Below are 15176 nucleotides of genomic sequence, written 5' to 3' on the forward strand. Positions count from 1 at the left end.
TGAACAGGGCTTCTTCTCCCTTCTAGTTAGTCTAGTACAGAATCAGAGATTTTTACAACTTTTCAACCTATGTTTGTGTCTACCCTGGGTCCGAGCGCCCAGAGAGGTTCGAGAATGGAAGGAGCCCACGTGTGTTCACCAGGCGGCAGCCTTTCAATCCAGCTCCCGTGAGGCGTACTGGATGGGAGTCCGATTTTTAAATTTGCTTACAACCTTTGCTTACAATGCTAAATACATGATGTTCTTTTTGCTGCAGTACAAAACACACTTCCTATTTCCACGTAGGAAAATGAGGTTTTTCCCTCCCCAGGAGAAGTCCCGATCGCCCACATGAATGAGCAGTACTCCTCGTCTCATGAGGTGGATGTCACACCAGGACATGAGTCAAAGACAAATATTAGCGTACCACATATTTGTAGTTTTTTCCTCTAATTTCAAATAAAACCTTGTGTTATGAATGAAAGTGCTTGTTTTGCTTTTCTCAACTGGCCTGGGACGAAGGAAGCATGGGGTGCTGCTGGTGAGTCAGGACTCGGGGGTGTTTCTTTGGTCTGGCAGAATTTTCAAGGAAACGCTTATTTAGATGAGGAAGGCTGGCCAAGGGCTCCATGAATCAGACAGGAGGTTACAAAACGAATGTGATGGTGTGAAGGATGTTCCTTCCAGAATGGCGCCCAAGCCCTACAAAAGGGCAAGTGCCTATTCCAAAATATGTAACTTTCTTAGATGGAATTTAAAAAGCCCACAAATTCCTGAAATAGTTCAAGGACTCCTTCCACTCTTAATTACAGACCCAGCTGAAACAGTGGAACTAAAAGGAAAAAAGGTCACAGGAGAAAAGCTCGGTTAGCAATAAGACTGGATTGTTTTCCTTTATATTTTCTCACCCATCCACATCCTTTTCTGGTTTCAAGGCATTGAGGACTTTGTTGCTAAAGGAGCTCTCGGAGATCTGAAGGGCAAGGCCATGTACTCTGGCATCTTCGTTAATCTTCAAGATTTCATCTATAATCTACAGAGGGGAAAAAACAATCCCTAAAATCAGTACTATAAAAATAAGACCCAATAAAAGCAGTTTCATATAAAAAAATAGATTCATAAAAATGCATCATTTCTTTTTCACTCCTTGTTGAAGTTGCTGTAAAGCAGAATGAAGAAAGTCTAATTTCTCCTTTCACCGTGTTTATAAGTTTTCAAAAGCAGCATGGCTGAATTTTAGGGACTCCTTTGTCTTTCTTACTGCCCTACTCTCTGCCACAACAGAACAAAACCAAACCAAACCAGACACTGAGATACGCAAAAGACAATTCCACGACTGCACTGAAATGAAACACACTGCCAGCTTTCAGGGAGACCACGGGGCACAAATCTCGGGCGTTCCAACCTGGCCCAGACAAGCCTGTGTTTCAAACACGACGTGTTCAACAAAGACTTCCCAACTGCTACCCTCTAGAAGCCATCACTCAGGCCCTCAGGTCCCCTGGGCCTGAATGAACCCAGATAGCATTTCCAAAGGCTTGTGATTGATAAATTCAAAGCACAGATATCTCCTTTTTATAGGAAACGCTAAAATAACTCACTATTTCTGAAAAAGACCGAAGTACAGCTTGGAAAGGTGATGTAAAAATGCAAAAGCTAACAAATGCCTGGGTGTGTCCTTCCATAAGAAATGCTCTGTCCTGTCTAGCTCTATTTTATGCCAGGAGATAACACATGTCATTCCACTTTACAATATTATTCATTCCTAAATAAAAGAGACACCAGCCCATGGATATGGGTCTCCCTGTGAGAAGTGTTGCCTTCACCACCTGTTTCACTGTCTAGCAAAAATCACTGTGGTATTTCCACCTGGTGAGAGAGGAAAATGCTGTATGACACTCAAAAAATCAAGAAAGAAAATTTTGTTCCATTCATTCACCAGGTTTTCATTCATTCAACAGACGTTGAATGTTTTGAGTCCCTACTCTGTGCCAGTTCTGAGACAGGAAACACAGCTGTGAATAAAATGCCTGCCTTCCTGCAGTTTATATTCTAGTGGGGAAGACAAGAGGGAAAAGGAAAAATAATAATAATAATAACAGTCGTCATAGTAGTAGTAGTATAATCTCTGGGTATGGCAAAAGATGGCAAAGAAAGTGAAAGCAGATTAAGCAAGGTAAAGGGCTAAGGGAGTAATGGCGGGTCAAGAGCCCAGCATGAAGTGAGGGGTCTGCTGTCACCCGTACTTGGGACGTGGGAGACGCAACAATGAAATCTTAAAAAATTAAGATCCTTTCTCTTTTCCAACAGAATAGTAACACCACCATACAAATTTACATTTACCAGAATGTCAAAGAGAAATGGGGAATAGATGACGGTCAGAAAATAAGTCAGGGAATAAAAAAAGTGAAGGGCTAGCAATACCGGTGCAAACCACCCAAATGCAGACAACGGGTGTCCTTCTGCAAAGGGACAACAAATTTCTCAGCATTCGTTAATGCCGGTATGTCAGGGGGTCAATATTTGTAATATATCATAAAGGCAATTGTGACAGAAATGGTTTGCCCAGATATGGTTTCCCTTCTTCCTTAGTAATAAACTCTTGGTTTTTAGGTGCCATAATGAATGGTTTCAGGCCACCTGGTGGAAAGACTGTATCTCTCAGCCTTCCTTGCTTCATGGAGGAGCAGTGAGGGTCAGGCCAATGGCAGGGAAGCATAACTGTGACTTTCAGGAACTGTTCCTGAAGGGAAGAGACTGGGAACCTATCTTTTGTCCTTGTCCGGAATTCCTTTTACTTGCTGGTGACAAGAAGTCGTTGAACTGAGCCCCGTGATGTGGGAAAACAAGGAAGGCTAAACCTCACCCCCCCTACACTCTCTGTGTACTGCAAAGAACCAGATCCAGGCCCTAAAAATGCTCATTCTTTATCTCATAAATGATCAGGTGAACTACTTGCCTCTACTGCTCCATCTGAGCAAAATGCAAACAAAACATAAGTTTCCCTCCTTCCCCCAGGCTGCTGAACTTGGACCCACCCCCTCACTTGGTTGGCAGACAACCCCTCCTAAGAAGAGTCTGGCCACAGGGTAAAACATTCTCTGACCTGCTGTCCCATCAAGGGCCCCTCTCATCCCACTTTCTCACACTGGGTTCTCTGTAGCCTTCTCTACCCCGCCGTGTAAAAGAAAAACCCTTTTGGGGCACCTGAGTGGCTTAGTCGTTAAGCATCTGCCTTTGGCTCAGGTCATGATCCCAAAGTCCTGGGATCGAGCCCCACATCGGGCTCCCTGCTCAGCAGGAAGCCTGCTTCTCCCCCTGCTTGTGTTCCCTCTCTCACTGTCTCGCTCTTCTGTCAAATAAATAAAATCTTAAAAAAAAAAAAAAAGAAAAGAAAAGAAAAGAAAAAAGAAAAACCCTTTTGCCTACCTCTCAAAGGATTACAGATCTTACCGTCAGAGTATACTCCCTATTGCAATACTCCTTTTGAATCATGTCTCTCCTTACTAAGTCTGGATTTATTTGGCACTGGCTAGAATGTGGATGTGATATACAGGGCTGAATCTGCCATCTTGGATATGAGACAGCACAACAGACGATAGGACAGCAAGACCGAAGGAGCCAAAGTTTCTGGTGACCTTGTGATGCCACCATGCCGGCCTGCTGCCAAACTTACTGACCTAAGAGAAAAATAAACTTCTGTCTTATTTCCTCTTCTGTTATTCGAAGTTTTCCATCACTGGCAGTCAAATAAATCCTCACTGCCACAGCCCGTCTGAAGAAAAGCTAGCCACAGGACCAAACGCTAGTGCGGCCCGGGGGCTGGTTTCCTCACCACTACTTGTGGGGGTGGCTGCTTCTCCCAGGTTTGACAAGACACCTGCAAAGGCCATTACTCCCAGAACATTTGCCTGCAAAGGACGCTGAAGATGATCTCATTCTATTCCTTTATTTTATTGATAAGGGAACTGTGACACAGAGAAGCCGTAGGAATGGCCAAGGTCAAACAACTGGTCAGGACAGAGCAACACCAGAACTAGCCCTCCAGACCCCGGCAGACAATCACCACTAGATGCTGCTGCTGCCGCCAAAAAGCACAACCCAAGTCACTAAGTCCAGCTCCGACCTTCAACAGAAACATGTACTGAGGGACAAACAGATCAAGGAGCATTTCCACCAGAAGGAGAAGTGAACTCTTCCCTCTAAGAACTCAGCCACAAGCAAAGACTGAACTTTTCCAACGACAACTAAGAGATGCTAACAGGTATATGATGTCTAAAGGGAGAAGCACCCTGTGTTCAAGTGCCCGTGGTAGTTACCTCGGCCTCGCTGCTATCCGGAGGAAGGCAAATGTGAGTGATGTTCAGACCAGCCTGTGGAAGGAACGCAACGTTATTCTGTCGCTGTGAGAGAATGGAGCGTCAAACACGTAAGAGGAATTTGTAGAATTCGACAATCCTCACCTCTTCCGCCAAATTCTGGTTTATTTCCTGCATCAAGTTATCATCACCTGCCTAAGGAGATGGGAGTAAGAAGGAGAATGTAACAGCGACAAAAATAAAAATGCATAAAAAAAGCATAAAATATAATACAGAGATGAATTTTATGATGATAAATTATCCAATTTATTAGAAAGAGAAGGAAATACAGGCTCTAATTGCTCACAGAAGGAGACTAAGAGCTGGTATTTATTCACACGTCAATATCTCAGCTTTCACATTATGTTACTTTAAAAAAAGTGAGAGCCCTCCTAAGGCTCGAGTGGCCACCCAGCCGGCACCCCTCTCTAAACGAGGACACCCAAGACAGGGCTCTAGGTGGCCTGCCCGGAGCTGGAAGCTGTCAGCAAGCAGAATCCCAGGAGCTCCAGGCTCAGGCCGCTCTTCTTTCTACCCTTCTCGCTTGCCTGTCTTTGCAGGGGGTATGGAGACGACCCCCAGGAATGCGAGTGACCTGAGCATGGCTCCAGTCTCGAAAACCACAGCGCCGCTGAGACTCCAGGCCGCTCTCCTGACACCTTCCGTGTGGCCCACCTGCTGTGCTGTGTGAGCTTCCAGGTGTGGCTCCCCTCCCGACTGCCCTGCACCTGTCACCCCAGGGGGGCGCCAAGAAGGAGGGCGAACGGCACCAACTACCGTTGGGAACGAGATGGACAGGAAATGCCAAGTCTTTCTGACACGTGTTGACGTCCGGCCCTTTGGACCTACGGCAGGCTTTAGTAGGTTTCGCAGTAAGCTCACTAAGTACCATGCCTTCCACAGAAACAAAGGGGGGAACTTCGCCCCTTCTCACGTTCAAGTCACATCTGATAGGCATCTCTGAGTACAAATGGACACAGTATGTCCATATAACCCCACGGAGGTGGGTGCCTACCTCTAACTTCTCAAAGCTACTCACACCCAGGGGAGAAAGACTCACAAAAGACCCACCCAAGCAGGGAGGGAACTAACCAGTAACCTGGTAGGAGCAAAATGACCCACGGAGGAGGGACCCGACAATATTTCCCTCTCTGCCCTCTCCTCCCTGTTAAGCCCACTTCTGTGACAAGAGATGCCCTGGTCTTCTGTACACGGTTCTCTTCTACATTGAAACGCATCCTCAAAGAGCAGCACCTTACCTGAATAATAGCAAGCACCGGCTTAAAGGTGGGATTTTTTTCTTGCAATAAACTCAGAACCTCTTTTGAATTCCGAATGACTTCTCTGCATTGAGAAAGAAAAGACAACCCACAGTCATGTCTTTGTTAATGACTAGAAAGGACTGATCCAACACATTTTCCTAGAAAGCTCGTTACTGTAAGTGAAAATAGTCAGACGACAGAAGGATGCTTTCCGAGCGTGGGAAGTGTGGCGACGAGGGGCGGGATAAGCACCCTGAAGTACAACACAGAGTAAACTGGGACCATCTGATTTTTAAAATAAGCAGAGGCATGCAAACGAGCCGTTAACAATTATTTTCCTGGGGTGAATTCTCCTGTATTTTTCAAGTAGACTATAGTGCAAACGTTTTATTTCTTTTTAAATAATCCCCTTCCTCCACCCACATCCGTCCCTAGGGGTTCCTATGGGAACTGCAAACATTGGTGCGGGGAGGGTAGCAGAGACCGGGGACGGGGCTTGTTGTGGGGCAAATCCCAGGTCCCAGAATTCAAAGGAATGTGAAGGGAGTGGGAGGGGAAGAAAACAGAGGGGAAGGGAGGGGCAGGCTGGGGAGGAAGGACAGAAAAGGGAAGTGGGGGAAGGAAAGGGGGGGATGGGAACAGAAACACTAGGGCTGCATCAGAATTTGATATGCTCCCCAGGCCTCTCAGGGAGAGAGCCTGTCAGTCCTCAGGACTCCCCACCACCCAAATCTGCATTTGGACTTTCCTAAAAGCCCCAGCAGATGCCGTTGCCACTTAGTAACACTGGGAGGAAGCAAGGGGTGCCTGCCCAGGAAGGGCAGACCCAGCTGATGTACGAGCCACAGGCTCCTCCTGCGGACTTCTGGGCTGAGCGATTTCAGACTCCTTCACTCCCATCGCTGTGACATGGGCCTCCCGTGCATTCGAAGTTGGCTTTTCTTCTCTCAGGATAATAGACAAAAGGCTCAGCCAAGGCAGTACCTAGGCCCCACGTTAAGACCCTCTTTAAATTTTGTCTTCTATCTCTGATAAGGTCTTAGATGCACCAAACAGCTTCCAGAAACTACAAGGTGAATTTCCAGGCAGAGAGCATCAGCAGTGACTGGCTGAGGGGTCAAAGGCACTGCTCAGCCTCACTGGGTTTTCAAAGATGCTGATGAGTGTCCTGGGAGAGGTGCTCTTGAGCAGGTAGATGAAGAGAAGTGTGCTCAGGAGACACCCAAAGTCTCCAAAACTCCACCAGGAGGAGCCTTCCCTGACACTGGGCTACCTGAGACAGAACAGGGAGGCATGCACACATACGTGAGCTTCGAAGATTTTCGTGTCTTGTTCCTGAACACCCAGCCGAAGCAACTTAATTCTCCAAGAAATGACTGTATTATTGCGTTAGATACACGAGACTACGTGCAAGTTTACAAGCTGCCTTACAAGTGAGCACTAGAGTCTCCCGTCCGATAATGTGTGGTGGAGGGCCTCATGCTATGCTGTTTCTCTGCCTTTCATGACTGCTAATTTGGACTGAGGGGGTCCTTATTTCCGCCTGGTTCCCCAAAAGTCACTGGAAGGTAGGTTCCCAGTGGTTTTTGGCAATGTGCACAAAGAGCACCGGGCGAGCCTGGTAAGAAGCGAGCTTTCTGTGCCTCACTCCAGAAAGTCGGGAGCTGGCAGGGCTGCATGAGGCCCAGGAACGTGCATTTTCAACAAGGAGCCACGGGGCTCCGAGGTGTGGGTAAAGGGGACCAGCCATGCACCAGGATGTGGGCCCCCCATGGACCTACACCATCAGTTTACTGAGTCTCGAACCAACTCCAGGAGCCTCATCTGCGAAAAAGGGTGTCCTGTGGCTACCCTAGAACACTAAAAAATACTCATTTGATAGCAACAGTTTCCCCCCAAACTCTTCATAACCTTGACAACCCCTCAATGAAGTGAAGGGACCAAACACTTCCATAGAACACAAACTTGTCACCAACGAAGCTAACAGAGCTGGCTAATTCTCCCCACCTCTTGGAAGTGTGATATTTCATTCTTTGGGGTTACTCATGATTCCTACAGGGATAAGCAAAGTTAGCATGAAACCAGTCACCAGGCTCAATCAATCTAAAAAGTAGGATAAATGTTTCTAATCAGAGATTTTCTCACTCCTGGAAAAAAAGCAGCCTTGTCAATTTCCAGCTAGAAGGAATGCGGGACTCTCCCCTAGGCAGCCAAATGTAACCAAAATTCAGAACTTCATTACTGAAGAACTTTGTGGAATTTATGATAATGTAACTAGTAGCTTAAAGTATCAACCACTGGAAAAGACTTCAATTACCTCCATTTTGACTTTTAACTTTCTAATTGACGAAATTCTTCCTTCCAGCTGGTCTCTTACCTCAGGCAAAAGACTTGGAAGGCAAAGCGTCCCTAGATGGGGGGAGGGGGGACAATGCAGACTACCCCCTCAACCAGTAAGGGCAGCCCTGAGCCAGCAAAACCCTACCCAGGATGGACCCCAAGACAATGACCCGAGCTCTATTGCCCACCTGCCTCTGCCCACCAACCTCCGTCCCACATTTTCCTTATATAAACCTGGAAGTATCCTCAGCACTTGGGAGACTGTCTTTAAGAGGTCAGTCCACTATCTTCCTGGTGTTGGCCTCACTGAAATAAATTTCCTTCTTGTCTCACCCCTTGTCTCTCTGCCTCTGGATTTTGTCAGTGGTTAAGTAGCTGAACCTGCTGCTTTGGGACCTTTAGACACAGGTGCTCTCGCACGCCAGCACCCGAGTTACATACCACTGACTCCACGGACAGGCTGGTCTCTCTCTGGCTGGGAAATAATGTGTTCACTGGGCAGAAGAAGGCTGCTGGAATAATGACCTCATTTCTCAGTCTCCCTTGCAGCTAACTGTGGCCACACGAGAGACTCAGAGGCAGCCGTAAGGTTATTTAAAACTACGAACTTAAGTACATCCCTGAACACAGAGTCACTTTATTTCAAAGGGAAAAGAGGTACCAGTGTGCACAGAGCATTGAAATTTCCAAAACAGTGTCTTCCAAAGACTGCCATCGGTATTCTGAGAAACAGCCCAGGCTGAAAGCACCAGCCAGAGCAGCTTAATAAATCTACAGCCCTGGTAATTTAGTGGATACATTCAGTACAATAGTAACAGTAGTACTGACACAACGGATGTCGGCTTGGATGACTGGGCACTTCCTATGAATACTTCCACGCATTTTCCTCTTTAATCGAATTTGGAGCGTGAGCTCCACCTGGCATCCGGCTAGAGCGCACAGGTCCCTGTTTCCCCTGTAGCTCAATGGGCTCATGACACTAACTGCTGGCCAATGAGGCTGTGAGCTCTAGCCAGGACAGAAGGAACATGCAGCGAGGAGAAAGATACGGGAGCACCCCGGCCCCCTTTCCCTCTTCTGCCTTTCACGCAGAGCTGGAGCAGAGAGCAAAGATCATAGGGTCATCATCCTACCTTCCCTCTCTGCCTCCCTCTGGACAGTAATGTCCACAACACTTGGGGGTATTTTTATTAAAACAGCCTCGCTCGCTCATTTCCTATTTATGCATAGGCCTGAGCTGGGAACTCTAATCTTATTTGCTGTTTCACCCAATTTCAGATAGAAATGGAAAGACAGACCACTGTTTTACAAGCCACTAAGGAAGAAAACCAGCTGGCAGTTAAACTATGGCACAATCTTTTCTTCACAGATTGTGGATTCTGTAAGTACTGAAAATTCTTTCAGTACTGATTTAGATGTAGATATTTTTTGTTTGCCATAAACCACTCATATGAGCAAAAAAAGCAAAACACTACCAAACTAAAATATTCCTAAAACTTCTTCACATTCAGGATAGGACTCTTCTGAGTGTCTTTTTTTAAAAAGAAAATTTAAGTCATCTCTATACCCAATGTGGGGCTCGAACTCATGACCCCAAGATCAAGAGTCACATGCTCCTGGGACTAAGCCAGCCAGGTACCCCCTGAGTGACTTTTTTGATCCAAGTGTCCTGATGGCAGTTTCTCTCCCTTCCCCAGCAACATCACCCTCTGTGCCATCAAGGGTGTTAGTGATGTGTCATTTTTCAAAAAACTGTATCACTTCTATCCCTGCAGTTTTCCTTAAATTCCTGACACCCATCCTGTAAGTTTTAAAATTAGCATTTTCTCAATTCTACCAGATATCAATGGACAGTTGTCAGACAACAACGAGAAATCATGTCATTTCCTAAAATAGGCCTTCCATGACTTGTTGATGGAATTATTGGGGTTATTTGGGGGAAATGAGAGGTCACTATGCTTTTGAGGGAGCTTGTTCATTCACTTCTCTGGTATATGTCCATGGAAAAAAAAAAACTAACATATACGGATTTGCAGATGTCTATCCTAGGTGACTTCTAGCTAGGCCCACCTCCCCTCCTTCCTCCAAGCCCTGGGGAATCTCTCAGAGGACAGTTTTGTCAGATGACACACATAAGTCAATTAAGTTAGAATATGCCCGGCCCAGGTTCCCATGGGTACAGGCAATGACAAATAGACAATGACTGTCACGTGGCCAACGGCAATTGTCAGACACAATCGATTAAAAGACTAGTTTGGGAGATATTTAAAAATATGCCTCTTAGGATTAGCAGAGTATAGTGATGTCCATAACAACTTCTGAAGCTGGTGATAGCGGTTCCCCTTTCCTCTATGAACAGAGATCAAACAGCTTGCCCCAATTCTCACATCTAGTAAGTACTGGAGTCATATTGCAAAGCAAAGCACCTAGCCCTTAACCATAATCCTATGAAGCAGCAATTCATTGTACAAACCTCTTTGTAGTTTAGAACAGGAGTACAGGGTTAAGAATAGATTTTGTACTTTTAAATGGTTAGAAACATCAAAGTAATAACATTCTATAACATGTGACTATTATAGGAAATTAAAATGTCAGTATCCATAAATAAAATTGACTTTGTCGGGGCACCTTGGTGGCTCAGTGGGTTAAAGCCTCTGCCTTCGGCTCGGGTCATGATCCCAGAGTCCTGGGATCGAGACCCACATCGGGCTCTCTGCTCAGCGGGGAGCCTGCTTCCCCCTCTCTCCGTCTCTGCCTGCCTCTCTGCCTACTTGTGATCTCCCTCTCTGTCAAATAAATAAATAAATAAAATCTTTAAAAAAAAATTGACTTTGTCAGTAAAACACTACGAAAATGATTTTTTTCTCACAGAAAAGTGCCTACATAATAGCTTCTATCTTGCCTATTGGCCTGCAAAACCTAACCTATTTATTGTCTAGTCCTTGGCAGAACTGCTAACCCCTGGCTTAGAATGCTCAAAAAATAAATTATAAACAACAAACAATATTTGTGGAGGCCTTGCTATGACAGTTCCTGGATTATGCATTTTGTACCTGTTCTCTCTTTCCATAACCCTGTGAAGTCGACTACCACTCCCCCCCCCCAGTGCAGGAACTGAGATCACCCCTCCCTCCTCAGTGTCAGCAGGAGACTGACCCAGTCCCCCCACTGACCATCCTGCTCATCTCTAAGTCAGGCAGTGAAAAGAACATTCATGAATACAATCCACAAATGAACCCAAGTGTTGAGTGATGCATTCACCCATCATTTCACAAGTGTCTACCCTACACATGGCCCTCTTTCCAGGAGGAAGGATCCAGGAGTGAACAAGAGACAAGGGCCCTGGCCCCACAGAGCTTTCACCCCAGGGAGGTGGGGGGACACAGGCAATAAATGCACAGGAAAGTTTCGGGTAGCTGTAAGAGTTACCCAGAAAATAAGAGGGCGAGGGGGTGGTGGTTTCTGCCTCCCATACTGTCTTCAAACCCTAACCCACTAAGGCGAGCTCAGCTGTACCCTGCTGAAATTCTCATGACCCGAAGAGGCCTAAAGGAGCTCCTACATTCCGGAGGAAGACAGGATAAACTAAGCCGAAGGCTCCTTAGAGTCACCGGCCACATCATATAAGGCTTTGGAAAGAGAGAAGGTAAAGGCAATTACTTTTACAAAGAGGGACGGAAGGAAAAAGAAAGAGGATGTGAATGGATGGAGAACAGCCTACTCAGGGTCATGGCCACCCGGAACCAGGGGCAGGCAAGGGCTTTCCCCGTACCTCCAGGTTTGCCCTGAGTGCTTCACTCCACAGGTTTAGTTCCCCCGCGAACCCACTCCTCCAGGAAGGGCCGTTCAACTTCTTCCTGCCTTCTCTCCCACGGAGGGGCGAGGAGAGGTGCAGGCGGGGGAGGAGAGGAGCGAGTGGCATCTCCGGCGGGGGGGGGGGCGGTAGGGAAAGCCTGGGCTCAGGACTCCCACAGTTCACTTCTGGGTCGGGCGAGAACTTTCCATTCGCAGCTGCTCTGAGGACCCCTGGCCCCGCCCATGCAGCGATGGGGCAGGCGTGGGCCCCACTCCTCGCCCGCATTCGGCCTGTGGTCTGGTGGGCCCGGTTGCACGTTAACGCGCCCAGAAGATGATTATGTAACCGAAGCAAGCACGCTTTCCACCCGCAGGAGCCTGCGGCGACGCGGGACGCGGGGGACCACGCAGATAGGCGCGGGCGCCGGGCCTAGGCCGCCTGTCCCCGGCCCGCGCCGGCATCTCCTGCCCGCCCCAGCCGCCGCCCCTGCTCCGCCCCGCTCCCGCCCGCCGCCGCGCCGCCCCCTTCCCGCCCCGTGCGGCGCCGTTGCATCAGAGCCGGCCGGGGAGGCGCACGTGGAGCCGGCCGCGCGGGCCGGGGGTGCCGCACCCGCCCGGGATGCCCGCGCCCACGCGATCCCCGCCCTGGGTCGGCCCCGGGGCCCCGCACGCGCTCCGGCCCCGCGAGGCCCGCCCTCCCCGCCCCCCACCGCCGCCGGGCGCCCCGAACAAGTTAGCACCAAGCACTCCCGAGCCGGAGCCCCGCGAAGCACCCGCAGGTCCCCCCCAACCCAGAGCCCCGCCGAGACCGGAGCGCCCCGGACGCCCCACCTCCTGCGTCCGCGGCCCCCGGAGCGGCGGCGAGCTCCGGGCACTCACCTGACGAGCGAGTCCCGCGCCGGGGGCGCCCGGCTGCCCTGGCCGCGGCTGCTCCCGACCTGGGCGTCCCGCAGCCGCCGCTGCCCGAGCAGACCCTCCCCGCCGCCGCAGCCGCCGCCGCCGCCGCTGCTGCTGGCGCGACGGGGCGCTCGGAGGCGGAGCGGCGGGCCCGGGGGCCGCGGCGGACGGCGGAGCCCGCGCAGGAAGGGCGGCAGGCGCGCGCTCATGGCGCGGGGGCGCGGGCGGGCCGGGCGAGGCGGCTGCGGCGGGCCGGGCGGAGACGGGGCTGCGCAGCGCGGGGACGCGGCGGCGTGAGGCTCCTCCGGGGGGCGGCGGGGCGGGCGCCGGGCAGGGAGCCGGCGCGCGGGTAACGGGCCGGTGGCGGGAAGGACCAGGACCTGCCTCCGGAGCCGGCGCGGGAGCCCCTAGGGGGCACTGCACCTAGAGGCCGTGACGTGGAGAGGGCGGGGGCCTGCGGGACGCGGGCCGGCCCTAGTGGCCCGGCCGTCGGAGGCAGGCTTTCCGGCGTCGCATCGCACCGCGGCTGGAAATTGGCCGAGCGGTAGCAGGCGGGGGAGGGTGGGGCATGGGGGTGGCTCCGGTCCAGCCCAGCGACAGGAGCTCCTTTCTCTTGCCGAAGATGCTGACGCTGCCCTGCCCCAGGTGGGGAGTCTGCTTCCTGGAAGGCCCCTTGGCTGAGCCTCCCGCGCCGATACCGGCCTTGGATGATTTAGGCTGCAGGTGGTCTAGCCCTGAAGGATGTGTGAGTCTTGGAGTTCAGAGGCTGACCTGTAGCCTTGGGCGAGTTAATCTCTGTGAACCTCAGCTGCCTTCCCAGTTAAAACGAGATTATCCTGGTTTATAATCTTAGCAGGATTATAAATCCCAAGTAAAGCGGGAATAAAACGAGTCCAAGCTACAAAGGGGGTTTTCCCGTAGCTGAGCCCCGTACAAAGTGCTGGAGTGACATTTCCTTTAATCCTAATCAATGTGCAGCTCTCTCTGGAGTCATGATGGGGTTACCTGTTGAGAAACCGACCCTAAATTGAAACCATGTAAGCTGAAAATGCATTGAATGCACCTGACTTACTGAACATCACACATTAGCCTAGCCTAACTTAAATGTGCTCAGAATGCTTACTGTAGCTAGAGTTGGGCAAAACCATCTAACACGAAGTCTGTTTTATAATAGTGTTGAATATCTCGTGTATCTTTTTTTAAAAAAATTTATTTATTTGTTTAACAGACAGATTACAAGTAGGCAGAGAGGCAGGCAGAGAGAGAGAGAAGAGGAGGCAGGCTCCCCGCTGAGCAGGGAGCCCGATGTGGGGCTCGATCCCAGGACCCTGGGACCATGACCCCAGCCGAAGACAGAGGCTTTAACCCACTGAGCCACCCAGGCGCCCCTATCTCGTATATCTTATTGAATGTTGGGCTAAGAGTGGAAGAAAGAGTGGTTATATGGGTATAGCTTGGTTGTGGGTATGCGGGATGTTTACCCTTTGACCACATGGCTGACTGGGGGGCCCCCTTGGCTCCAGACCTGCCTAGAATCAGGAGAGTATACTGCTGTGTATTAATAGCCCAGGAAAAGAGAAGAATCGGTTGCAGTTCGGTTTCTACTGAATGCTCACTGCTTTCACACCATCGTAAAGGGGAAAAATCACAAGTTGAACAGTTGTAAGTCAGAGACTGTCTGTAATGTGTTGAATATTGGACTGACCAAGCTCCTGAGGGAAATGGGTCCAGAGAGGTCAGTTGTATCATTGACAGAGCTGGAGATTTGCCTGAGTCAAATGATCATGTTCTTAATCTTTGTTTTTTTTTTTTTTAAGTTTTTATTTATTTATTTGACAGAGATCACAAGTAGGCAGAGAGGCAGGCAGAGAGAGAGAGAGGAAGCAGGCTCCCTGCTGAGCAGAGAGCCCGATGCGGGGCTCTATCCCAGGACCTGGGATCACGACCCGAGCCGAAGGCAGAGGCCTTAACCCACTAAACCACCCAGGCGCCCCGTTAATTTTTGTTTTTTAATCCCATTTATTTATTTGAGAGAGAGAGCATGAGCAGGGGGAGGAGCAGAGGGAGAGGGAGCAGGGAGGCCAGTTCGGGGCTGCCTTCCTGGACTCCAGAATCATGACCTGAGCTGAATGCAGATGCCCAACTGACTGAGCCACCCAAGAGCCCCATGAGTTGCTGGTTTTTTAAAAAAATTTTTTTTAATACTTTTATTTATTTATTTGACAGAGAGAGATCACAAGTAGGCAGAGAGGCAGAGAGAGAGAGAGGAGGAAGCAGGCTCCTTGCTGAGCAGAGAGCGCGATGTGGGGCTCGATCCCAGGACCCTGGGATCATGACCTGAGCCGAAGGCAGAGGCTTTAACCCACTGAGCCACTGAGGTGCCCCTGAGTTGCTATTTTTAACATTAAAGTAATAAAACTTTCTTTGAATCAGAGAATCATGAGTTATAATAAATGCTATTAAAGGAGTTAGATTTCCCATTCTACTTTGCAAAATAGTAGAAATAAGGGTGGGACATTATGTATGTGACATGTAGGACCACTTA

General features: G+C 49.5%; 1 protein-coding gene across 1 annotated transcript in view; it reads right to left on the bottom strand.

Moving 5' to 3' along the window:
* Positions 1–12840, bottom strand: part of MTHFD1L (methylenetetrahydrofolate dehydrogenase (NADP+ dependent) 1 like) — a gene marked incomplete at its 5' end in the record, with an annotated part of 183587 nt that extends 170747 nt beyond the window's left edge. Inside the window, 5 exons of the mRNA XM_080805521.1 lie at positions 888–1012; positions 4299–4352; positions 4443–4493; positions 5597–5681; positions 12614–12840. Of these exons, the coding sequence (XP_080661647.1) occupies positions 888–1012; positions 4299–4352; positions 4443–4493; positions 5597–5681; positions 12614–12840 (542 nt within the window). The remainder of the gene's footprint in view (positions 1–887; positions 1013–4298; positions 4353–4442; positions 4494–5596; positions 5682–12613) is intronic.
* Between the last annotated feature and the right edge of the window lie 2336 nt (positions 12841–15176).

Source organism: Martes martes (genome assembly GCF_963455335.1).
Source record: "Martes martes genome assembly, chromosome: 6".
NCBI classification, from domain to species: Eukaryota; Metazoa; Chordata; class Mammalia; order Carnivora; family Mustelidae; genus Martes; species Martes martes.